Below are 24,554 nucleotides of genomic sequence, written 5' to 3'. Positions count from 1 at the left end.
GTACTTGTGCATGAATGTGTGTATGTCTGTGTCTGTGAAATGCAAGGGGAGGAAGGGGGTATGAGGCTGTTTCATTTTGAGGCTTATGTCTTTCAAACCAGTGTCTTTGCTTCTGTCTTTGTTGGCTTATACATATAAAGTGTTGGATAGACTGACTGTGGTGGGAATGCTGGTTAGCAGTAGCTTGGATAAAATGCTAAGTGTATCCACGTCTGGTTTCAGGGTGTTACTGGTAACCCAGGATTGCAAGGTTCCCCAGGTCCACCAGGAGACCCTGGTCAGAGGGTGAGTGAAGGTTGCAATAATTGTACAACTAATTAAAGATGTATTTAAAAAGCTTTTGTTTTCTCCTCGTTATAAAAGCTTAAAATACACTTGTTGTTAAATTAAAGATAACATATCTGCACCTTTGACTAGTTATTTACAGAGACGTTGTTATAAAAATATTTAAATTTATTACTTTATTTATGTTAAATTGTGAAAATATGGAAATCTAAGCTCTAGATAGCCATTAATTCTTCATGCGGGATAATTGGGTTCAGTAAAATAAAAAAATGTCCCTGTGTTTGTTATCCTTCTCTGTTCTTCTCTACTGGAAAGCTGTGGAGCATAGTTTCAGTGCCATGGAATGAATAATACAATTGGACACAGCTTGCTACTGCGGCAGTAGGAGGGATTAGTGAGGAGTGGTGCAGGGAAATGAGATGCCCATAAACTGTCAATATAGCAACAAAGAAAGGTTCTGAGAAGTAGGCCCGGTATGCTTAAGGATTGGTGAGAAATGCAAGGAATTGGCTGTAAAATATGTAGAAGCATAAATTGTCCCCAAACATTTCTTTTCTCAGCCATGTGGGATTCAACTCATTTATTTGATTGATTGGTTGCAACATAATAAGTGTCTGTCCCCTCCAGAAAGCTGGAGCTCAGCTTGCATTTTTCCAAATGTGATGATTGCTCTGCAGCCCCCCTTTAATCTGCCTTTTAGCACATCTACTCTCTCACTAGAGATTAACCATATAATTGTCAACATAAAAATACACCAACACGCCTCCGTCAGTATGGTCAGTACAAAAAGGCCTTTTGTTCCATTGACCAACAGTGATCAAAAATATTTTGTTAGTCCAGAAGTCCTGTCCCCCTCCCTTAACAACCCCATGGGAAACGGTCTTGTTTAAGATTGACAGGGGCATTAAAAGGGACTTGTTTCTTAAGTCTGGTGGTTTTCCGTTGCATAGGATCTGCCTGCACTCAGCGTTTGATGTGCTCATTTTTTTCATGGTCACCACCTCCCTGCTTTCCACCGAAACATTTTCCCAGCCATATAGGACTTTCATTAACACTAGAGGCCACTATGCTTACAATAACGGTAATGGATGGAGCATATTCACAAGAACTGAGAAAATGCAGATCAGAGCACGAGGAACACATGGCATCAATTTAAGTAGTCTGAGATTGTCGTGCATGACTAGACTGCAAAGTCGATGCTAGTTTCCTGAGAAGCAGGAGATACTATTTAGGCTTGATCTTATTTTAGATTATTTCTTTGTTTTTGTTTTTCTTTCATCAAAAATATGTAAAACATTGACACTTCTGTTCATACTGTTATCTTTTATGCCAATATTTTTATTTTTACATATTGTGTTTGCAATACAGAAAAATTTGGCACAGATGCTGACAAATCTTAATCAAATTTGTAGTGACAATAGTAGTGATTTTGCAAGCTTACACCATAACTTTCCATGTTTGTCGATGGCATCTGAATATAGCAAGGTAGGCGTATTACAATGCAAAGCTGAAGTGTGCATGTTGGTGCCTAAACTGAAGCAGACAGTATGTGGATATGAAAGAGATGGAGCTAAAGGCTGACCAAACTCAGTCAATGTCAGTTTGGCCAATGGCATTAAAATTATCTATCCCTTTCGAATTATGCATTTCCTCAGATCCTACCCGTTGGCCACAAATATTCTTTCTCTCTTGGGGTGAACTTTAAGATTAGCAAAACACTCTCCATTTTTCATTCAATGAAGAAATTTTAAATCTCTCTAATTTAATGAGCCTTGTTTCCTCTCAAGGCCACGACTGTGGATATTTAGTCTTGGTAAAGTCAGTGATAATAATAAATAAATACTTCAGTTGTGGTTGAATTAATCTTACTAGGATTAGTCAGTTTTCGTTTTCAGAATAAAGAACAACAATATAGAAAAAAGACTTTGGCTTTGAAGTGATTGTTGGAGATAAACAGGGGTTTACTGTGAACAGAGATTTCTTTAGTTTCTGCCTTGTAATCATTGCAGATGTTATTTATTAGGAGTTTACTCTTATTATTATTTGGACTTTGCTTCAGCCCCTTCAGGATATGGGATTAACTTTGGGATAAGTAAAGTACTGTATATCTTATCTTAACCACATATTAATAATTCATAACAATGTTACATGCTTGCTTACAAGTTAACTGAAGCACTGGCTGATTTGAATTCAATAATTTGGGGGGTGTTAGCTAACTGGACTCCTGTATATTAAAATCTTTTGAATTGCAGTTTTGCAGTTAATTGTATTCTGTTACTTTAGCTTGATTGTTGATTTCTCCTCTCTCGTGTGGTTCTCCAGGGCTCTCCTGGGCGTCCTGGTATTCCTGGTTCAGATGGTGTTCCTGGGCCTCCAGGGACAATTCTGATGCTTCCAGTAAGTCTTCCTGCTTTGGGAGCTGGTCATATTGCACTCCTTTCATCTCAGGCACTAGTCTGTGAACGTGCTCCATTTAGTAAGTTTACCTCATTGCATCACCAGTAGGCCAAAGGATTGCAGCCTTATTTTCTTTGGGTTACAAATCACCTACCTTGTAAATGTCAGCCAGTGCAATGGAGTAGAACCAGTGACTGAGGCCATAAAGGCTAGGCGACAGATATTTGACTGTGGTGTGTGTAAGACGTTTTACCAGAACACAGTGCAGATTTGAACACACTCACCGGGGATGACCATTGGATGTGTCACACTGTAAAAACAACATAAGTCAGTTTGTTTTTAATCATGTCGCTTTCTTCCTTTTGTGGCTAACAGTTCCGCGCAGGTGGTGAAGCACACAAAGGACCTGTGATTACAGCCCAGGAAGCTCAGGCTCAAGCCATTCTGTCTCAGGCTAGGGTGAGTATCATTGGTAAATATAAGCCCAGAGTTACTAAAATTAACTTGAAAAAAATATTTAGACGGAAAGGAAAAGCTTATGATCTGTGACATACTGCACCATCTAGCCAACATGATGGAGACAAAGTGATAGCAAACTTTGCCACGGCTGCCACTGCTTCTTGGCTAGTAGTGATTGTTGATGATGTCACTGCTGATAGAAGTAGTAAGATGAATACTGAAATGTACAGGGCTAAAGCCTCTGCACAGACCAAATATGACCCAAAGTGTCCTGCAAAAGCAGTCCAAGAGTTTCTCTAAGCAAAGAAATGAAATATTCTTCATTTACTAAGTCAATCACCTGATCTCAGCACAATAGAGCATCATTCGTAGTTACTAAAAAGAGAATTGGAGGCAGAAAGACCCATAAACAAGGAGCAGCTGCAGTGAAGACCTAGCAGAGTTGCAGAGTATCTCAAGGGTGAAGTATTTAGTGATCTCCATGCCGTCTAGACTTTACTGACTTGCTTCACTGATTCTAGACTTTGGACTTGAATGAAGGATTTTCATTCAACAATTAAAAACAATCCTTGTATTTCTAATCATTTTATTATGTTTAGTTATTTTTGAGCATCTGAAAATAGGGCACTATGTATAAAAATGGCTGTAATAGCTAAACAGTTAGTCCAATCATTTTGTTAAATGTGAAAGTCTGCACTCCAATCACACCTTGATTGATTGATATTGTGAACGAAGTAGCTTATAGGTGTATGTGTGGGTCAACTGGAAGGGCACTGACTGTTGTGGCAAACGGTATGTTTTCAAGGATGACAGAAGTAGGTTACATAGAACTGATACAGTAACATCATGTAGACCATCATATTTTTATAGTTATGTATCTGTTTATGGGGATGAGCTTTGACATTAGGCAGATGTAGTTTGGAGCGTTGGGAGTTTGGGTCAGGCTTAACCTGATCTCAACTGATTTTAAGCCTTTAGACCTATTCTAGTAGAATCCCTAATATGAAATCACTAACCTGAAAATGACCATTAAATAACAGAAATTATAGTAAAAAATACCAGAAGGAATCATTATTCATAAATCCTGAACTCCAAGATATGGACCTGTGTCATGTTTGGTAGTATATAAATCCAGCACAGATGTTCACACCCACTCAGGGATCCAGACAACCATAACACTGTTGAAAAACAGGTTGAACACATGGAGTTCATTAAGTATCGCACAAATACTATATATTGACACATTCTGTGAAGTTGGAGGGCTACCAACACTGGAGTTTAGTAATGTCTAGAAAGCACTTGTCACCTTTCTATATTTGTCTATTATGCCAAAAGTTTGGTCTGATGGAAGAAATAAACAAAAAGGCCCAGAATGTTCTGAGCGTGAATTATTTTCACAAATATTAATTATTCAGGGCCGATTCTTAACCCTCTCAGGCTCAAATTAAGTTTTTTGTTGCTAATGCACAACCAAGTCTTGTAGTGGTACTTCTGAGTAAAAACAAAACTCATAAAATGTGTATGTGGGGTAATCAGGTTGTTAGTTTTTAACTGTTGCAAATCAGCAACGTCTGCCTTGAGAAGGTTAAACGTGAAGTGCTCTTCAGTGCTTCTGTATTTAGTTGTTTTCCTGAAAATACACACAAGTTAACAAATTTCGATGATTCAGTCTTGGTATAGCATACTAGTATAACTAGCATTCTTTAAATTAGCAATTTATTTCATTCAGTAGTCACACTGCAAATAAACTCCAGACATCATTTTTGGCAGTACAATGCCGTGGTCAACCATGAGCTGAGTGGCAAACCATGAACAAGAACAAAGTAAAGTTCGCACTCTGTAGGCTTCCATGTCCGACAGAGGCTAAAAGAAAGAGTTCTTATTAGCGTTTTCTTTAATAGCTGCAGAACTGTTATGGTGCCAAGAGAAATTCACGCTTTAGTACAGGTATTTTTTTGCATGCAAAGCCGATTCAATATAAATATTTGAAACAAAGCACTTCAAGCTCTTCTAGATAGATGAAGAGACAGATGTGGATGCAAGAGTGCCTCTGCAGTTGGTGACAAGCTGTTTATAGGTTGCCTCTGTCTGATCCACAGCTGACAATGAGAGGTCCTCCAGGGCCAGTGGGCATGGCAGGAAGATCTGGGCCTGTGGTAAGTGCTGGTTAACACACATTTGCACATTTTAAGTTTGAGAAATACAATCAATAATTGGAACTTCTTATTGTCTACCATTCTCCTTAAATCCTTTATTGCTTCCTTCAACACTCGCCGATAATGTATCCACTCACTCATTCCCACACACTACCACCAGTTTTGATTTAATTTCATCGATCTTTATCCATTTTAAATTATTGCAAATGACTTGCTTGTGATTTTTTTATGTCTTGGTTGTGTCTTGGATACGACCAGTGCTGTCATCCAGATGTTACATTTTGTGTGTTTACATCCACATTAGTTTCCATTCCAACCGGGATTATACTGATTTCCCAGTGAAATAATGAAATGACAAAATGTCTGGCATCACTGAAGATGTGTTCATTCACTAAAACAATCTTGGTGTGTGTTTTTGTATCTGTATTTTTTATTTTTCATTCTAAATAGGGTGGACCTGGTGCTCCTGGACTTAAAGGTGACAGTGGTGATACTGGGCCACAGGTAGGATGAAAATGCTTTGTTATATTATCTTTTCTTTAATTTTGTTATTGCTTGATTGAAATATTTATATATCTTTTCCATAGGGACCCAGAGGTCTACAAGGTTCAACTGGTCCACCAGGAAAATCAGGAAAAAGGGTAAGAGTACTTACAGTCTCTATACTGTCAAATTTTTAATGGTTGATCTTCTCCAGAACAATTTTGCATTACAATAGAAGAATATTTATTATTTAAATTCCTCATATTTAATAAAATATGAACAGCACATACAGTTTCCAGAGAGAAAAGTCTGTTTCGTTTCAGGCATGGCTCCATTTCAAATAATTCAGCTGCACCCAATAATTGTCTGTTTAAACTCAAAGTTGTGTTTATTTAAGCATGAAGTAGTTAAAAAAATTTAAAGCATCATCGCTTTGTTTATTTTCAGCAAATATCTGCAGTAACTGAATATTTTTCGAATAAGATTTCTGTAGAACTTTACGTGATATCTGCATGTTCTCCAGGGTCGAAATGGAGCTGACGGTGCACGAGGAATGCCAGGAGAAGCGGGAGGCAAGGTAAACTGGCTATGTTTGAAGATTTGTTTGGGGTTCGCTGTGTCTTCAAAGTGATACCTGTCATGCTGATTGATACACCTTACCAATTCTTGCTGTGCCTTTTCAGGGCGATCGAGGTTTTGATGGTCTCCCTGGTCTTCCCGGAGAGAAGGGACATAGAGTAAGTATCAAAGGAGCAAATCTGTCTCTTGTTAAATGCATAAAGTCAGAGGACAGACATCACAGAAGACTTATATCTGGCTCCAAAAATAAAAATCCCAGAGTCCCAAAGTCATCTTTAGGCCCAAACACTTATTGCTCTTGAACGACACATCAGTGCTGATTTGTCATTTAAAGGCCACTCCATCCAAGTCATGTGCACCCCAGTGCTGACAGACATAACTTCTGAACCAGTGGACCTCATTAGGGCGTTTGACCTAGTTATGAAAGATGGGGTTAACTCAAAAACCACTTGGGCTGACTTTAACCCGGCCTGGTGGTAGATGAAGACTGCTGATTTTAGTGTTTGTGTAACATGGGCTATATGGAGAGCCCAGAAAGAAAGGACAAAGATCACAGAGAGGTATTTCTAGACAGGGTTTCATGTCTTATCCTATACTAAGTAATTACAAGGCCAATCCCTTAACAGTATATAAATAGTGCAAACCATATAGGTCCATGCCAGTTGTGGTAACTGTGCTTACTGTAGATTAAAGGCAGTTTTGTTGCTGATTTTTTTTACAGCATTTTCTGTGTTTTCTCAATTTTTGGCTCGTGTTACATCTTTTTAATTAAAGGATTGTTTCTTTTTTTTTTTTCTTAGTTACAGAGATTCTTTCTTGACCCTAACATCCTAATGTTTTTTGATATCTCTCTTCTGTGATTGTTTTCTCCAGGGAGAACAGGGCTCGACAGGTCCTCCAGGACCCCCAGGAGAAGATGGCCCAAGAGTAAGACTCTAGCACTTTATTCAAAATCTAGCTAGTCATGTTGACATTTTTCTTCAAAATTACATAACATCTGTTAATAATCTACTATTTTCTTTTCTGACAAAAGGGTGAAGATGGCCAGGTTGGACAGAGAGGTGTGGCTGGAGAGATGGTACGTGCATTTATTAGCTGTTAAAACAAGATTAAACCACCATGTCAAACATCAGAATTTGCTGAAAATATAACCATGTGCTCAATTTTCATACTACTACAGGCCTCATTCTTCTTCTTTCTTCTTTTCTTTTCTTTTTTAACTGATATAAACCTATAGCTCTGCAATCCTCTCTTTACTCCAGCTATAATGACATTCCTCTCTGGGAAGGACCATTACCATTGTATTCTCGACCTTGCCAAGGCAGAAGGGCTTTGCATAACAGATCAGAAAATAGGACCATGAATGTGTTTTTCAGTCATTACTTTCCAGAAACTGACATATTCTGCCCAGTGCTCTTCAAATGAAGCATAGAGTTGCAAAAGAAATAGTTTGCTCCCTGGTATACCCAAAAATAGCACCATCTTTTTAAACGGCCAGTTGTGCAGAATTTCATCATCCACTGTCAATAAGATGAAAGACTAAGTGCGCTGATTCTGAAGTGTATAATTTTAGGCTTTTGACATGAGAAATTGCTCTCGTGCGTATTCTGTGCAGTAGTTTTCATAGATGACCACATGAGGTCAGCATTTCACATGTGTGGGAAGTCGTAGAACATTGATGCCATAATTTAAGCATTTAATCCGCACAGATACACTGGAAATGCAAAAGCAAACAAATAAACAATCAGTATAAGAACTTTGTGTTTATGCATTAGTTTATACAGTTTTCTTCAGCTTATATTTGTCTTAAAATACAGGGTCCTAGAGGTTTGCTTGGCCCCAGAGGGTCTTCTGGCCCCGCAGGACAGCGTGTAAGTATAGTAAATCCTCATCACTTAATCTTCAAACTGTTTATCGTGTCCTGTTTCTTCTTAAACAACATCAAAAACTGATCTCTTTAGGGTCTTCCTGGTCTTGATGGGCAACCTGGTCCTAAAGGAAATATGGTAAGAAATGTTTTCTTCATATTAAAGATCAATGAATATATACAGGACCAACTAAGCAGTTTGTTGAGTTTTTTTTTTCTTTTTCTGCTGTATAACATGTCATTTAACCCCTGTTTACTCTAACAGGAATCACGCCCTTTTAGTCATCAAATAATACTTAAATCATGCTCCTCAGAGTTTCTGCCGTACTTTCTGTGCACTCAAGGGTTTAAATGGAAAAGTCTGTATGTCAATGGTCCCATCATGGATTTCTTCCTGTAGGGTCTCAGTGGGATGTGTGAGTGAGGTTTGCAGATCAATGGTCAAGACAGTGAAACAAGCCCACATACTGTCTGTGGTCACTGAGTCAGCAAGGCAAAGAAACAACCAGCTGAAGAGGAGTATAGAACAATAGGCATTCAGTGTGTTTCTCATTAACGTCTTGAAAGTTGGTGTTGAGCTCAACATTCCAAAAAACAAGAAACCTGAAATTACCACTACGCTAGGACTTCCAGGAGGGTTTCTAAACAATTATGGCACACACAAAATTCTCCACCATATGGGTGTTTTTAGAGCACCTTTTACCGGAGGAACATAAGAACAGTGGGTGAATCTATTTAAATTCACTGTCAGGGAACCTGGAACACTGTGAATAGAGCCTCTTTATTGTGTTTGTTGTAACAGCTGGAGTAGATTTCACATGGGTCTCTTCTTTTGTTTTTTATGTGTTTGCGTTGTGACATACTGAATCCCAACAGAAATGCCAAACAACTCATCACCATTCCGATTAGTCTTATACCTCATCACTCCGTCTCGTACTTTGAGTGAATCAGATTGTTGTTTGACTGTTTTCAATATGAAGTATCCAATTTCCCCTGGAGTAATGTTATTCTTCCATTGATAGTCGTGCGTAACAAAGCATACAGTTGGGGGGAAAAAAGCGTTCATTGCGATCACTGGAGATATTTGCAACTTCATTTTTGTTTTCTTTCTTAAATGCAGGGTCCACAAGGAGAGGGAGGGCCTCCTGGGCAACAGGGTATGCCTGGTCCAAATGTAAGTTTTTTTCTTTGCTTTCTTGTTTTCTGTATCTGTCTCTTTATTTAAAACTTTACTGATCAGTCAGTCTCTCTGACTGCTTCTCCAACTGTCTCCTTTTTTCTCTCTCATCCTCCTTTTGCTCCCTTCCTTTTAATGCTCTGTCCTCTCTCTGCCATATCCACTGTGCAGCAGGGAACCCGATGACCTCAAATGATCAGTTGCACCTCTGCTTTTTCAATCAAAAGTCCATAGATGTGTTTTTTTTATTTTCCTCCCTCTCGCTTCTCCCTATATGACGTTCATTTCTTTAGCTGCTGTAATTCTGTCAGAAGACTCACACTGAGGAAGAGTGAAAGATTTCCAATAACACTGTTTTGTTATTTCCACAAAAAAGAGCATCTCTTGTGTCCAGTTAAGATTGGACATGTTGTACTCATTTGACAGAACTTAACCTAATTACAATGTCCAGTTGGTGAAAAATATTCCATTATTGAGTCATATTTAATACAAAACAGTGCTCCCGGTTTTTATCCAGGGCTAAATGGCCATTGCCAGGTAAGATTTTCAGTCCTGCTGACACTTGCAGCCTGAACAGGATGACGTCATTCTCTTGGAAAGTATTAGTAGGAACCTGTCCTGATGGTATACAGGTTGAATAAATAACTCTTTCTCTTTAGTTAATACCTGGCTAAAGTCAAACTGATGCCTTCCAGCGAAAGCATTGGCCCCTTGAAAAATAACACAGCTTGCTTCTAAGAAAAACTGCTATTAACATTTTATTCTTTGCTGGTTGAATTGTCAAGAAGTCTCCAAGAAGTGTGGCTTTAAAATCACTGCAGAAAATAATAAAGCATTTATAGAGCTGAATGAATAGGTCTGAACTTGTTGGAAAAGGTAAAATGATTGGAATAATGAAAGGGAAAAAAGCAAATCTGTTACAACCAAGCAAGTGACGCATAGCACACCATAAAATAGGTTTAAGTTTCCCCAAATGAACATATCAGGTGTTTGTTTTTATTCAAAATGAATCACTTCTTTTCCCACATCATTTAAGCCTTCTTAAATATGATCTGCATTACCTTTCAGGGTCTTATTGGTCCTCAAGGTCCAATCGGGCCTCCTGGTGAAAAAGTAAGTAAAGCCAGTTCCCTCTTAGTCCTCCCCCATAACTGCAAATGTTTCAGTCAGGACCTCTTAAGTGATTTTGCAGACATACTGCTGAGCTATAGGCCTTACTCGCCTTTCTGAAAGTAGCTATCTGTGTGTCTGTATCTCCCCCTCTATCTGTTTCTCTTTCTATCTGTTTCCTTTCTCTTTGTAGGGACCTCAAGGGAAGCAAGGTCTCCATGGCCTAGCTGGTGCCGATGGCCCTCCTGTGAGTAACACATCTGATTACTTTTTCTATTTTTTCTGTCATCTTGACAAAATCCTAAAGACCAACTGTTGAAAATCTCTAAACATCCTTCCGTAGGGTCACCCAGGCAAAGAGGGTCCTCCAGGCGAGAAAGGAGCAGCTGTAAGTATGATGCAAGTTGGTGCTAATTTAGTGTTACAGAGAAGTGTCTCATTACAGCTGTTCCTAAAATGTATCAAAAGTAGCACAACAAAGGAAGGGGTGGGGGGGAGGTCTGGCAGTCTTGTCAGATGCAGTTTAGTTTGCATAGTGCGCCTCAAGGTTAAATGTAGGCAGGCAATTCAGATGCTATCAGGTAAATTGCCTCTGAAAATACCAGACCCACACATAGTGGCTTGTGATTAGTCACTTTGTTCTGTGTTACAAACCACAGTAAGCTGGCATTAACATACTCAGAGTTTTTATTGAGTGTGTAAAGAGGTTTTACAGTATTATTTCATGGATTTTAAACACTAAATACTCTCATTTTAGATAGTATGATAAAAACTGAATAAAAGACTGAATAAAAGATACAGTATTACTATTCTTTATTAGTATTAATAATAGTGTAATATGTTAATAATACGGTAATATCAGTGTTAATATTGAAAGTGCTATTATATGCAATTTGCAGTTTAGCTTGTGAAATGTCTTTTCTTTCCTGTCCTGTCAAATTAGCATTGTTAGCTTTTATTTATTAACCTAAATATCTACAGTTACAGAATTTTCTCATTTTTTCCTGTTTTATTTCTTTAAATCGTTAGGGTCATCCAGGTCCTATGGGATCTATCGGCTACCCTGGGCCTCGCGGTGTGAAAGTATGTGCCATTGCAGACATACAATACCACTCTGCCATGAAAAGAGTCCCTAAAATTTTCCCTAAACTTCTTTTTTTTTCACTTTTTTCAGGGTGCTGAGGGAATTAGAGGCCTTAAAGGTGACAAAGGAGAAAAGGTAAACACTGCTCCAGCCTCTTTTTTACCCACCCTTGTTGACAGATGTCATTCTTTTGAAAATGGACCCATCAGAGTAGTAATTTCTTCCCAAATGAGGCTTTCTTCGAATCCAGCAAGTGGAAAAACTCTTAAAGGCCCATCACACTGGCAGTTAAACCCTCGTGCCACTGATCTGTAATGGAGTGTGGAACATTAAACTAGAATGAGGCCGCTTTGTAGAGCGGTCTCAGTGCAGATGGATCTGTTTCCATTCTTTCCTGAGATTGCATTGGTCGAACTTATCCCATTGCTCGCTCTGTGTAAGTTTTAGGGTCTTTTGTCAGATTATTAAATCCCATTTTCCCATCCCTTTAAAATTCATAGCATGTTCTTAGAACATCATCTACTTTCATGCTTCTGCCTTAATAAAATCCAGTGGCATAGCTCTTTTTACCCATGCAAAGTTACGATTTGACTTAGTTGTGATTTATTAGTATTTGGTTTAGTGGTTTCATGCATCGTGATATCTGTGAATACTGACATCAGTAGCGGGAGCAAAGAATAAAAACGACAAAATATTGAAAACTGCTTTCTCAACTTGAACCACCAGGTGTCAGCAAAATAACTTCAAAACTCCCTGTGTGAATGCTTCATTTAAACGACCACTAGATGTCACTATAAATCTTTCTTATAGAGCCCTGACACTCTTCAATATGTAACTTTCACAGTACACAAAGCCTTTTGTGGTAAACTGTCACTGTGATTTTGTCACTTAAATAACAATACAGTTAAGTGTTTTTTTTTCCCCACTATACATATCTTAGCTACTTATAGCTAACATTGCTTAGCTGTCATATGATATATTATATTTGATCAATTTTGTCTCTTAAACTCTTAGTTTTAAACATGAGTGCTTGGCGTCTTTTGTCTTTAGGGAGAAGATGGATTTCCAGGATTTAAAGGTGACATGGGGCTCAAAGGTGACAAGGTAAACCATCATCTCCAAAATGACAGCTGAGGTTTGCAGTTACAGAGTCTGACAGGACAATTAAAAAACATTTTTGTACTTTTGTTTTGGCTGTCTTTAGGGTGAAAATGGGATACTAGGGCTCAGAGGAGAGGACGGCCCTGAGGGTCCTAAGGGAAAGTCAGGACCCACTGGGGAGTCTGGCCCTATGGGGTCAGCTGGAGAGAAGGTAAAGAGCCAATACCTACAGGAACTGAAATATAAAATCTCAGATTCCTGTTTAATGTTTTTTGTTGTGCTGAAGTTGAAGTTCATCTATAACTGTGTAAGATAAAGTTGCGCGAGTGCAATTTTATAACTTTTCATTATAACACGTATTACATAAATACTTTATTATCCAGTCTTCAGACTTTTAAAATTACTTTGCAGCCACCTGTCTTCAGCACTAGAACAGTCCTATCCACGTGTAACTAACTTTCTTCATGGAGCTGTCATCTTTCTTATGTCATACTTTAGTCTAACACACTGTTATTGACATAACAAGTAAATAACACTATAACTAGACTATAACTATAACAGGATTTACATCACAGTTGTGTATCCTAAAGTAGGTGGGCAGTGATCACTCTTTCATTCAAGCCATATTCTAATGAAAAATACAGTAATAAACTTGATCAAGAGCTTATCTGTAAATATTATAAAGTTATCTTAAAGATATTTCATATATATTTTATTTTAAATTTGGAAGTTTAATTTGATTAGGTGCAAAAAATCTTTTTATTAATTATCCTATTAGTGCTCCTTTTGGTTCAGCATAACAACACATTTCATTTTAACTGGCATCTTCTTCCTAAATTGCTCAAGATTAGTACATATTACAGCATCAAAATCAGATATATTGGATTCATACTCAAATTAGTGTACACATACAAGGTTTGATCTTATTTTAAAAGCATGTGGGATAGTTGCATCAGATTCTGTGTAATTCTTAATGACCATACGCCATCCGAGACGGCCAAATTGGACCAAAGTGAATTCACAATTAGCAGAAAAGCCTCTGCATGGATGATGTCAGTTTCATAAATGTGGGATTGAAAACCTTCACACGCCAGAAATAAAATTTTATATTTTATAATGCTTCTGTGAATTTCAATCAAGTTTACAGGTCTGACTGCCAGTGTTTGTAAATGTCAATTGATTCCCTTTATGTTGTTTTTTCTTCTTTTTTTTTAGGGAAAACTTGGAGTTCCTGGATTGCCTGGTTACCCTGGAAGACAAGGGCCAAAGGTGTGTGACATATATTTTCCCTTTTTATCCAATACTGAAGATAATTTCCAGCAGTAGGTGTTCAGTGTCTTGGTCAAGGGCAGTGTAGATGGTTGACAACACAGCATGACTGTCACTGTGTTTACTCGCTATTCAGCTTCAGTATCAAGCTGTTTGTATTTGTGTATCTGTGCACAGACTCCATGTGTTTACATATATGAATGTACAGAAATCTATATTGATTTTCTCTGTGACTTCACAACATTTTGTTGGCTGATCAGCACTGACCCATATCTAAACCTCTTACCACGTGCCTTTCAAAAACCTGATGACTCACACATTCATAAACACAAATCCAAGCAGACACCTACTGTACACTCTCCAGGCCTCTTTTAGAAGCCGTAACTGGCACGGTCACCTGCTGTAGTCATCAGCTGTCCTCCCTCCTTAAAATCCAGGAATACTCCAACAGCTGACCATTGTGCCACGGCATCACTATCACAATGTGCTGCTGCAGCTGGTTCCTCTCTGCTGCTGTCAGCACTGACACCCTCGCACTGATACGATGGGTCAGATACAACTTGTCTTAGAGCATCCATTTAGGAACTGCTCTGTTAATGTCAGCAAAATGTGAGCTGTGGATATTCCTGAAATTGAGTAAGCTACAAAATACATTTGAAATGGTTACATTTCAAAACTGTATATTTTAGTAATTTGTATTTACTTTTTTAAATCATTTACTGCCTATGGTAACTAGAATGGAGCTTTTCAAAGTTTGACATTTTACAATTGTGTAATAGACAGAGTACAGTAAAGGTTATTCAGTGCTAGTAATCATAGCAAAACCAACAAATATATTCCTCAAAGGATAATAAAGACATCCTGACTTTTCAAATACATAGACTAAATATTTTTAAATATTTATTTAATATATATTTGTCCGGAACCCAACCGTCCTTTTTGGACTTCCATAGTTCCCAAAAAGTAAATTCTGTTCCCAAAATAGATCATGTGCTGTATGAGACAGAACCTGCTCGTCCCATGTTTCCATTGCAAAGTATCAACAGTGTTATAAAATGTCAAATTGTCCTCAGGAGTATGTTCAGGGTCAAAGTCTTGGCCCATTAACAGCCTTTATCCCCCTCAATCAGCCTGTGCATGAATCCCTCCAATGGCTGTGTTTTTGGCTGCTGCACCCCATCACTCTCTGTTAACAGCTTTCCGACACTGTTAATTCTGGATGCCATTTGCAAGAGCTTCAGTAGTCTTATCTCCATGGTGCAAGTCGTGCTTGTCCAGTACCAGCTCTCCTTTCAGTTTACCATAACTGCACCTCTGTGAAAAACAAATTAAGCAGCATAGATGTCCCTTTCCTGCTGTCTCCACAATGTTGAGCTGTTTACTTCTTGCGTTTCTGCCCACGCTGCCCTGTTGTGGCGCCCTTGCCTATACTGCACAGAATTATTCCTTGTATACATATGCATGTGTGCAATAATGAGCACTATGGATACCGCATAGTGCATCATATTGTGCATCAGAGAGAGCGTTTTAAACTCAACACACCCATATATGCCCGTGACCTTGGAGCACAGCTGGGTCAGAGAAATGTTTAACTTAAATTGGTTGAACATATAATTATGTTGCCTAATTCTGCATGAAGGGAAGCTATATCGGTAAGCTGCTTGGTACTCGTGTTAATTCATCCAACAGTGATTACCCTCCTAGTATTTGTTTGACTGGCACCATTCTCATTATCAGACAGCACAGCCTGCAAAAGTCCACTAACTAAATTGCTGATGGGTAACAAAGGGAATCCACCGTTTCCGTTTTCTTTGTCTACACTTTCTTTGTGTTTGTCTATTTACTCACACTGCCAGTTTTATCTTCCTCCTCACTAGACACTTTGCTAACAACCTAGCAACACCTTTTTCTGTCTGTCTGTGTGTCAGAAAGTGTCAAAGTGACCGGGTTCTTTTGATGCCTTAAAAAGAAGGTGTTCATTTTTCTAAGGGGATGACAAACTATAAACTGCACACCCATTGATATGAATCGGCTGGCAAGTTAGTCTTTTATGTGGAAGGACTGTACAGTTTATTAATTAGTTCAGTAAAGTGCAAAAAGACTGCTGCTACTTCTTCTATAGTCTCACTGACATTGTTACAGGGCAGAGTGTTATTTTATGCTCTTGAATATGTGAATGTATTTCTCCTTTTGCTCACTCAGTCCCTCTCTCTGACTTTTTTTCTCTACTTGCCCTGCAGGGCTCCAATGGCTTTCCAGGATTCCCTGGGGCAAACGGCGAGAAAGGAACAAGGGTGAGAAAATTTTTTTAAATACATGCATACAGAGTCACTCAGCTTTCCTAGTGATCAAGGGGCATCTTACATCTTAAAAGGAGACACATACGATTAAACTTTGACACTGCAAGCTTGGATCTGGTTGAAAACAAATAAATAGATCTGCCTACTCTACTGTGTGTGTTAAAAAAATCTCAACTTGGTTCCAAACAGTATACTGTGATTGCATACATTCAAATTAACTCTGAAATTTGTACAAAAATATGTACATGACCATCGGCTTCCAAAACAATGAATCTGCTGCTGTAAGAGACGGTACATTTGCACAATAACTGAACCTAGCCTATCAAAGGGTCTGATTTTGTCCCTTATAGCAATTTGCTTTCTTTTAGCCACAGGATCAGTGAGGACTGTCATCCTATTTTATAACAAAGCTGTTGGAATGTGTTTGAGGTCAAGGCTCAGTGCAGGCTTTCAACACTAACTCTGTCGCGCTACAAAGGCCGTACCCAGAAGGCTGCTGTAAAGATGTACTGTAGGTCTTCATGGAGGATTGACAACTATATTCAGCTGTGTGAATGAAACTAGTGAGTGTTTGAGCCAAAGGGATGAGAGTGAGGGTTTCAGAATGAAGCTGGTTATTATTGACAAGACAAACTGCGCTCGTACAGACATTGAGAAGCAGACATGCTCGGCCCCAGCATGCTAGAGCCGACAGCTAGTTCAAACTGTCGAGTGCCTATGGGTAACCACTTACAGCATCAATTTGATTATTTATTTTTGTCCTAAAGTGCTGTTTCCCAGACTCAAACTCCCGGAACAGTTGCTTCTGTCTGATGATGGCTCAGCTAAAACTTCCCAAAAAGGATATAAAGAAGTATTAAATTAGGTGATGCGTGATGTTTGTCCTAAATCAAAACTTTTGTTTTTCTGTTTTCAGGGAATTGCTGGCAAATCTGGCCCTAGAGGGCAACGTGGCCCAACGGTAGGCAATTCATCTGTCTGCCAGCTCAGCCCGAGCTCTCCACATAAATGATGTATTGTGTTTAAATGAAAATCTCATCCTTTAGAAGGTTTATGTGTTTTTTGTTTTCTGAAAAAGATATGCAGTGGGTAGAGAATTTTAGAGAGGGGCAGGGATGGCAATTGCCCTTAAATAAAATTATTCTTAGGATTTGCTTCTTATTGTTTTACGCTTTCTAAAACTGAACTTATTATTTCTGTAAATATATTTAATGAATTTAGGGTCCACGCGGTGGCCGTGGTGCTAGAGGACCAACAGGAAAGCCGGGTGCTAAGGTAAGTGCCCATTTCAGGTTTTTAATGGCAGTTTGACTCATATAAAATATATCTTTATGTTTATGTTTTTCTATGGAGCATGATTAAAATCAGTAGTTTAGTACAGCTGCTATGTGAAATACATGTTACTGTGCTCACGTATTATACATAAGTTATTATACATAGTACTGTATCTGTGTGTCTGTTGAAAGTCTTGCATAAATATAGAGCTACCTAAATATAAAATTATAGTGTATCGATATTATAAAACATAGTTCCCCTTTGGTAAATCATGCAGGGAAATAAATGTGCATGCATGCACACCTTGACTTGATGTGTAACCTCAGTAACAATGATTTGCATGAATTTGATTCATATTTCACACTGCCTGTGTTGATGAAGTTCACAAAATTGCTCTGTACCCTGTCTATCTCCTCAGGGCAACTCAGGCAATGATGGACCTCCCGGCCTGCCAGGGGAGCGGGTAAGTATTGGATTTTGTTTGATCAGCCACTCTTGTTTTGCACACAGACTCTGTGACACCAAAAGTATATCAGGTGTATTAAACTTAAACTTGAACTCAAAGTGAATTGTAGCTTTTTGTAATTTCAGTGAAGCACGTAGATTTTAAATCCTTCGGCTAGTTAATTTTAAATGAGCAACCTTATACTTGTTTGTGTAACCTAATTTGTGTCACAAAAAGCCAGCAAATGTATAATGAACGAGGCAGTGCTATTTATTTCTTAACTACAACAGTGAAACAGCTAGGTTTCTCAGTGTGAATCTAATTATATTCCATTTACATGTTGTGGTTGTCATTCGCTATTCTGACTGCTTGATTTATTTTCTTTTCATTTCAGGGACCTCAAGGACCACAGGGACCTGTCGGTTTCCCTGGACCCAAAGGACCTAATGTAAGTAGCTGCTGTCAAACTGTCAGTGAGCTGGCACCATCCACAACCATGTTGATGCTTTTCATGCAAGCTTTTCAAATATTAATACACACCTGATATCTTGATTCTTATGAACTATCCACCTGTTCACCTCCAGGGCCCACCAGGGAAAGACGGGCTACCCGGTCATCCTGGACAGCGGGGAGAAACGGTTAGTGGGTCGTTTTGTACATTAACACCTTGTGTTGTGATGTTGTGAAATCACGTATTGCGCCTTTCAGCCTCTCAAATAGCTACAGTTAGTGTATTTCAATGATGTTGAAGTAAAGATTGATTTTTTTTTTTTTTACTTTTAATGAATACTTTTTTAATGTTTTTTTACAAAAGGTAAACAAGTAACATCGCTAGGAGTAGAAGAAATAGGATATAGGCATGACAACGAGCTGATTAAGTGCGTCATCTGTAATGCTGAAGTCCACTCATTATCTGTTCTTGCTTCTTCAGTGGTATACAGTCCTATATTGTCTAATTGGTTTTGTGTTTACATCTCCATAATTTGCTGTATTATGAGAGTCAGCACCTCTGATATTTTTAAGCATTACATTTTGTATGCATAAGGACTTCTTCTGCTTCTGAAGAAAGAACAACCAAACTTGGATCTTGTCTACTGCACAGGTTTTACAGGCACTTCATACTGAAAAAGCAAGCGACTGTCTATGTGTGTGTTTTTTTAAGCCTTAAAACAGTAGTAAAGGAATTATTCTAGTATTGGACTTCACTGAATAGTGCTTTAACCTCCTAGGACTTGGCGTCCACATATGTGGACATCACATTTTGGGTTATTTAGACCAAAATACTAAATTTTGCTCTACAAGGGCCTGATATCCACTTACGAGGACATTATACTGCTACTGTTCTATCAAACTTTTAAACAAATATCCTCATATGTGGCTCTTATTTTTCATAAAAAACAAAAATAAGGTAAAAACAAAAATCTGGTAATTCTTTGTTTTTACATTCATTGGGCCCCAATATGCCCAAATATCAAAGAGAAATTAAAAATGCATGCCATGGAAGAGTTTGGGTCTCAGGAGGTTAAGTATTACTATGCAAGCACTTTTACAGTGGTATTAAAAAGGTTTGAAAAAGTCCAGATTTAACTTGCTTATACCTGCAGGTGCCAGATTTAGGGTGTGAGAAATATTTTGTCAGCTTAACGATACATTACAGTGTAGTGTAGTTAAAACTGACTTTCTTTATGACCTAATGTTTACCTATTGTACAACACAAAGATGTCAGTAAATCAAATATCAAAATTTGTCCAGTAATATCTTTGATATCTCTGACATCTTCCTCAGGGCTTCCAAGGGAAGACTGGACCTCCGGGGCCTGGAGGAGTGGTTGGACCACAGGTAGATATTCAGCGAATGTCACCATTACCTCCTCTGTTGTGCACATATATTCTGTGTCTCTAGTTTAGGAGTTATGGAGTACAGAAATCTAGGTATATATCAATAATAATAGCTTATCCTAAAAATAGTAATTAGAATGCATTAGATGGTTTTCAAATAATCAGTGTCGCTGATCATCAATTTGGAGTTACTATGAAGACCCCAGAATTATAGGAATTATATTTTACATACATTTTATAGTTGATTAACCATATTGTGTCGTGTTTGTCCTTGAAAGGGACCAACTGGAGAGACAGGACCAAGTGGAGAGCGAGGACACCCTGGCTCTCCTGGTCCACCTGGTGAACAAGGTCTACCTGGAGCTGCTGGAAAAGAGGGTGGAAAGGTAAATGACCATGCATTCAAATTCAGATAAATATAGGTCAAAACTTCTTTGATTATACAGAAAGCCTTGTTAAACAATGCATCTGTCTACTGAGGTGTTATTTAAAATTATTGTTCTTTTAGCAACTTACAGAATTCATTTTTGTTCTTAACATGCTTTTTTCAGCCTTTCTATTTCTTTTGTTACAAAATGTCTATAAAACTATTGAAAAATGAATGGTTTCAAATTATTGGGGGGGGGGGGGGGTTGCTAGTGAGCAGGAGCTCCCAGTTTAACAGCTTTGTTACCGACATATATTGGTATAATAGTGTGTAGGTAAACTGAAATACACTGATAAAAATATTTAACAACCACATGTTTCTGTTTTTTTGGGGTGGGGGTGGGGGTTCAATATCCAGTCTGTGCTCATCTTAATTATTCTTTGGATAGCTCTATGTTTACTGGCCTACATTTTCTTTTTTTGCCATTACATTTTAATCACTTGCTATTGTTCCCGCATAATTACATATAATTTTAGCTGTTATCACGAGATCAATCTTTTTTTTCTCTCATTCTCATAGATTGAGCTCTTCTTTGTTTTCACATAAAGGAACTCTGCCTTTCATGATTACCCAGTGTCAGTTAACTGACTTATTCTCTTTCCCTCTGTAGGGTGATCCAGGTCTTCAGGGTCCTAGCGGCAAGCCAGGTCCTGCTGGCCTGAGAGGTTTCCAAGGTGCAAGAGGTCTTCCAGGGGCCATGGTAACACAGAGACCTCCCACAGATTAATACATTAACGCAAACATACTTAACATGTCCACATGAAACTGTGCCATCCCACATCCTGAGCATCCACCCAGCTGAATTTAGCTCCAAACTCCAATTACCAGGCTAACAACCTGCTGTTAAACCAAATGTCACACTTGGCAGTGGACCTGACTGAACGTTACAGAATGGGCTTTCATAGAACTGAGAGGATTCAGTAATACACAGATTGATATATTTTATCATTACTGGTGTCAGCAATTTTAAAAAGATGTTTTGTTTTTTTTTCCAATGTGGCTATGACATAAAGAATGTCCCTCTAATCAGCACTATGCTGCATGTCATAGGCATGAATTTCCTCATTTAGAATTGCACTAGTGGAGCCTATAAGGAATTCGTGTTTAGTTTTCTATCGAAGAATGAGTCAGATCCCTTGGATTCTGATTCAAACCCACAACTTACTGACTGCATCTCATGCACTCTAGCCTTCTGCATAACCTGAATTAATTCTCAATAAGAGTGGGTGTGAGTGAGAAAAAGTTCAAGGTCAGAGACTGAGGATCAACTTGGGGAACTGTGGTTGAAGCTCATTTCAAGGCTGACCATTAAGAGAGCATATGACAGCACTGCTCAGACTTATTGCAGCCGTTATGTTTGTCCCATGTGTGCTAAGGAATGGCTTTGCTTTTATAACGGGAGTACACATATACTGTGTGAAAAAAAACTCACACATCCTCCCACTCTGTCAAAGTGATTTCATCCACACACAGAAACAGACACACATGGATATGTGCACTTCTTGTATTAGTGAAAATAAAAGCATAAATCTTCGATTCAGTTCAGTTTTATTTATATAGTGTTAAACCACATCAACAGTTGCCTCAAGGCACTTTATATTGTAAGGTAAAGATCCTACAATAATACACAGAAAACAGAGAAAACCCCAACAATCATATGACCCTCTATTAGCAAGCATCAGTGGGAAGGAAAAACTCCCTTTTAACAGGAAGAAACCTCCGGAAGAACCAGGCTCAGAGAGGGGCGGCATCATCCGCGACTGGTTGGAAGTGGGGGAAGGAAGACAGGAGAAAGGCATGCTGTGGAAGAGAGCCAGAGATTAATAATAACTAATAATTAAATGCAGAGAGGTGACTGAAGAAGAAACACCCAGTGCATTATGGGAATCCCCCAGCAGCCTACACCTATTGAAGCACAACTAATGAAGGATTCAGGGTTAGCTGATCCAACGCTAAATATATGATTTATCAAAAAGGAAAGTTTTAAACCTAATATTAAAAGTAGAGAGGGTGTCTGTCTCTTGAATCCTAACTGGAAGCTGGTTCCACAGAAGAGGGGCCTGAAAGCTGAAAGCTTTGCCTCCCATTATACTTTTAAATACTCTAGGAACCCCAAGTAAGACTGCAGTCTGAAAGTGTAGTGCTCTAATGGGGTGATGCGGTACTATAAAGTCATTAAGATAAAATGGGGCCTGATTATTCAAAACCTTGTATTTGAGAGGCAGGATTTTAAATTTGATTCTGGATTTAATAGGGAGCCAATTAAGGGAAGCCAATATAGGAGAAATATGCTCTCTTTTTCTAGTCCCTGTCAGTACTCCTGCCACAGATAATCTCAAGGGTTTTCAGGAATTTTTTTAGGACATACTAATAATAATGAATTACAGTAGTCCAGCCTAGAAGTAATAAATGCATGAACTAGTTTTTCAGCGTCATTCTGAGACATGACATGTCATTTCTCAATATTGTACAATATGGAAAAAAGCAATCCTACATATTTATTTAATATGCACATTGAAGCACATATTCTTATCAAAAACGACTCCAAGGTTCCTCACAATGTTACAAGAGGCAAAGATAATGCCATCCAGAGTAAGCATCTGGTTAGATACCATATTTGTAAGACTTTTTGGACTTTTTGAACCTCAATTTTATCTGAATTTAGAAACATAAAATTAGAGGTAATCCAGGTCTTTATGTCTGTAAGAAATCCCAAGCTTACCTAATTGGTGTATGTTATCTGGCTTAATAGGTAGATAAAGTTGTGTGTCATCTGCATAGTAGGGAAAAATTATGCTATACCTTCTGATGCCTAAGAGAAGCATGTATAATGTAAACACAATTGGTCCTAGCACATAACCCTGTGGAACTCCAAAATTAACCTCAGCGTGTAAAGAGGACTCTCCATTTATATGAATAAATTGGAGCCTATTAGATAGATATGATTCAAACCACTGCAGTGCAGTACCTTTAATGCCTACAGGATGCTCTAATGCTCTAAAATGTTATGGTCAACAATGCTGAACGGTGCACTGAGGTCTAGCAGGACAAGCACTGAGATGTGTCCACTGTCAGAGGCCATAAAAAGATCATATGTAACCTTCACAGCTAGTTTTTCAAGAATTTTTGAGATAAAAGGAAGGTTGGAGATTGGCCTATAATTACCTAAGACAGCTAGGTGAAGCGATAGCTTTTTAAGTAACGGTTTAAGTATTGCCGGCTTGAAGGCCTCTGGTACATTAGAGATAGGTTGATCATTTTTAAGACTGAAACATTCGTTATTGGTAGGACCTCTTTGAAATGACTGAAATTAACTCAGAAAGATCAGTTTGAGAAAAAGAGTTTAAATCTTTTTCCTTTTGCAGAGTAAGTGTAGACAGACACACACCCACACACACGCACACACATACAAATATACATATTGCCTCTGAGCACACACAGTTTATTTTTCTTTTTTATGGGCATAGAGAGACACACATACACACACACACACACACACACACACACACACACACACACACACACACACACACACACACTCTTCATCACATCGCTCAGTCTTAAAGAAAGGCATAGTGACGATATATGAGCCAATAAATAACTTTTTGTCTGTCCAGCAAAGAAAGATCCTTCCAGTCTTCTAATGCACCATGGTGAAATGTGGAAGTGGAGAGCCTGCTTGGCAGCCTCTGCACCCCCTGGCTCTGTTGAAGCTTGTAAATTAGTTATTATAATGAAAGTCTTTACAGCCTCTGGTGAACTGTGTTTTCCATAAGCAGTCTCAGCCTCCTGGCACTGTGATTCAGCACAGGATTTGACATTCAAGGACCAAGATCTTGAAGAGATGACAAGATGCCAGAGATAAATGGACTATACCTGAACTTGTAGCCCACCTTGGGCTTCGTTTTTTTTCTTCCTCTTTTTCATTTTCTCTGATGCTTCTTGAAATTATTCCTGTTATATTAATAATGTAAATATGCCTACAGAAGAAGCTGTATCGCGAATTATTAACTAAGAGATACATTTTCTCTGGTGGAGAACTGAACTTAAGTAAAAGTTTCGTGCTATAATGAATTAATTTAATCACTTCCTTTTTTTAGCATGGATTTCAGGCAAATCTCCTCACTAACTGTTACTCCTTCCAAATAATCATTAACAGAATGTAAATTACCACCAGGCTGAAACTGCCCTTTCTGATTGAAGTTTCATACCACTTTTACTGGGTGTCATTAAGTTTTGTTTTTTCACGGGTATTCATTTGCTTTATTAAAGCTTTTTAAAAGAAAATCTTTAAAATACTTT

At 38.4% G+C, this 24,554-nt stretch overlaps 1 protein-coding gene and 1 long non-coding RNA gene across 3 annotated transcripts in view; both read left to right on the top strand.

Annotated features, from left to right (window-relative positions):
- The window catches only part of LOC146497430 (collagen alpha-1(XI) chain-like), an 82,169-nt gene that overhangs the window by 29,472 nt on the left and 28,143 nt on the right, over positions 1-24,554 (top strand). For both annotated transcript variants that reach the window (XM_085140327.1, XM_085140326.1), the window contains 30 exons: positions 223-285; positions 2,608-2,682; positions 3,058-3,141; positions 5,241-5,297; positions 5,748-5,801; positions 5,885-5,938; positions 6,304-6,357; positions 6,464-6,517; positions 7,233-7,286; positions 7,393-7,437; positions 8,177-8,230; positions 8,321-8,365; positions 9,347-9,400; positions 10,472-10,516; positions 10,707-10,760; positions 10,857-10,901; positions 11,543-11,596; positions 11,688-11,732; positions 12,648-12,701; positions 12,802-12,909; positions 13,914-13,967; positions 16,208-16,261; positions 17,184-17,228; positions 17,489-17,542; positions 17,961-18,005; positions 18,382-18,435; positions 18,572-18,625; positions 19,773-19,826; positions 20,104-20,211; positions 20,863-20,952. In XM_085140327.1, the coding sequence (XP_084996453.1) occupies positions 223-285; positions 2,608-2,682; positions 3,058-3,141; positions 5,241-5,297; positions 5,748-5,801; positions 5,885-5,938; positions 6,304-6,357; positions 6,464-6,517; positions 7,233-7,286; positions 7,393-7,437; positions 8,177-8,230; positions 8,321-8,365; positions 9,347-9,400; positions 10,472-10,516; positions 10,707-10,760; positions 10,857-10,901; positions 11,543-11,596; positions 11,688-11,732; positions 12,648-12,701; positions 12,802-12,909; positions 13,914-13,967; positions 16,208-16,261; positions 17,184-17,228; positions 17,489-17,542; positions 17,961-18,005; positions 18,382-18,435; positions 18,572-18,625; positions 19,773-19,826; positions 20,104-20,211; positions 20,863-20,952 (1,764 nt within the window). The remainder of the gene's footprint in view (positions 1-222; positions 286-2,607; positions 2,683-3,057; positions 3,142-5,240; positions 5,298-5,747; positions 5,802-5,884; positions 5,939-6,303; positions 6,358-6,463; positions 6,518-7,232; positions 7,287-7,392; positions 7,438-8,176; positions 8,231-8,320; positions 8,366-9,346; positions 9,401-10,471; positions 10,517-10,706; positions 10,761-10,856; positions 10,902-11,542; positions 11,597-11,687; positions 11,733-12,647; positions 12,702-12,801; positions 12,910-13,913; positions 13,968-16,207; positions 16,262-17,183; positions 17,229-17,488; positions 17,543-17,960; positions 18,006-18,381; positions 18,436-18,571; positions 18,626-19,772; positions 19,827-20,103; positions 20,212-20,862; positions 20,953-24,554) is intronic.
- LOC146497431 (uncharacterized) lies at positions 20,959-23,938 on the top strand. Its single transcript, XR_014870583.1, has 2 exons — positions 20,959-22,981; positions 23,015-23,938. It is a non-coding gene; the product is annotated as an uncharacterized LOC146497431 (long non-coding RNA).

The sequence above is a fragment of the Neolamprologus multifasciatus genome, chromosome 18 (genome assembly GCF_963576455.1).
Source record: "Neolamprologus multifasciatus chromosome 18, fNeoMul1.2, whole genome shotgun sequence".
NCBI lineage: Eukaryota > Metazoa > Chordata > Actinopteri > Cichliformes > Cichlidae > Neolamprologus > Neolamprologus multifasciatus.
Note: the sequence above shows the minus strand (reverse complement) of the source record. Positions and strands in the feature narration are given on the sequence as shown.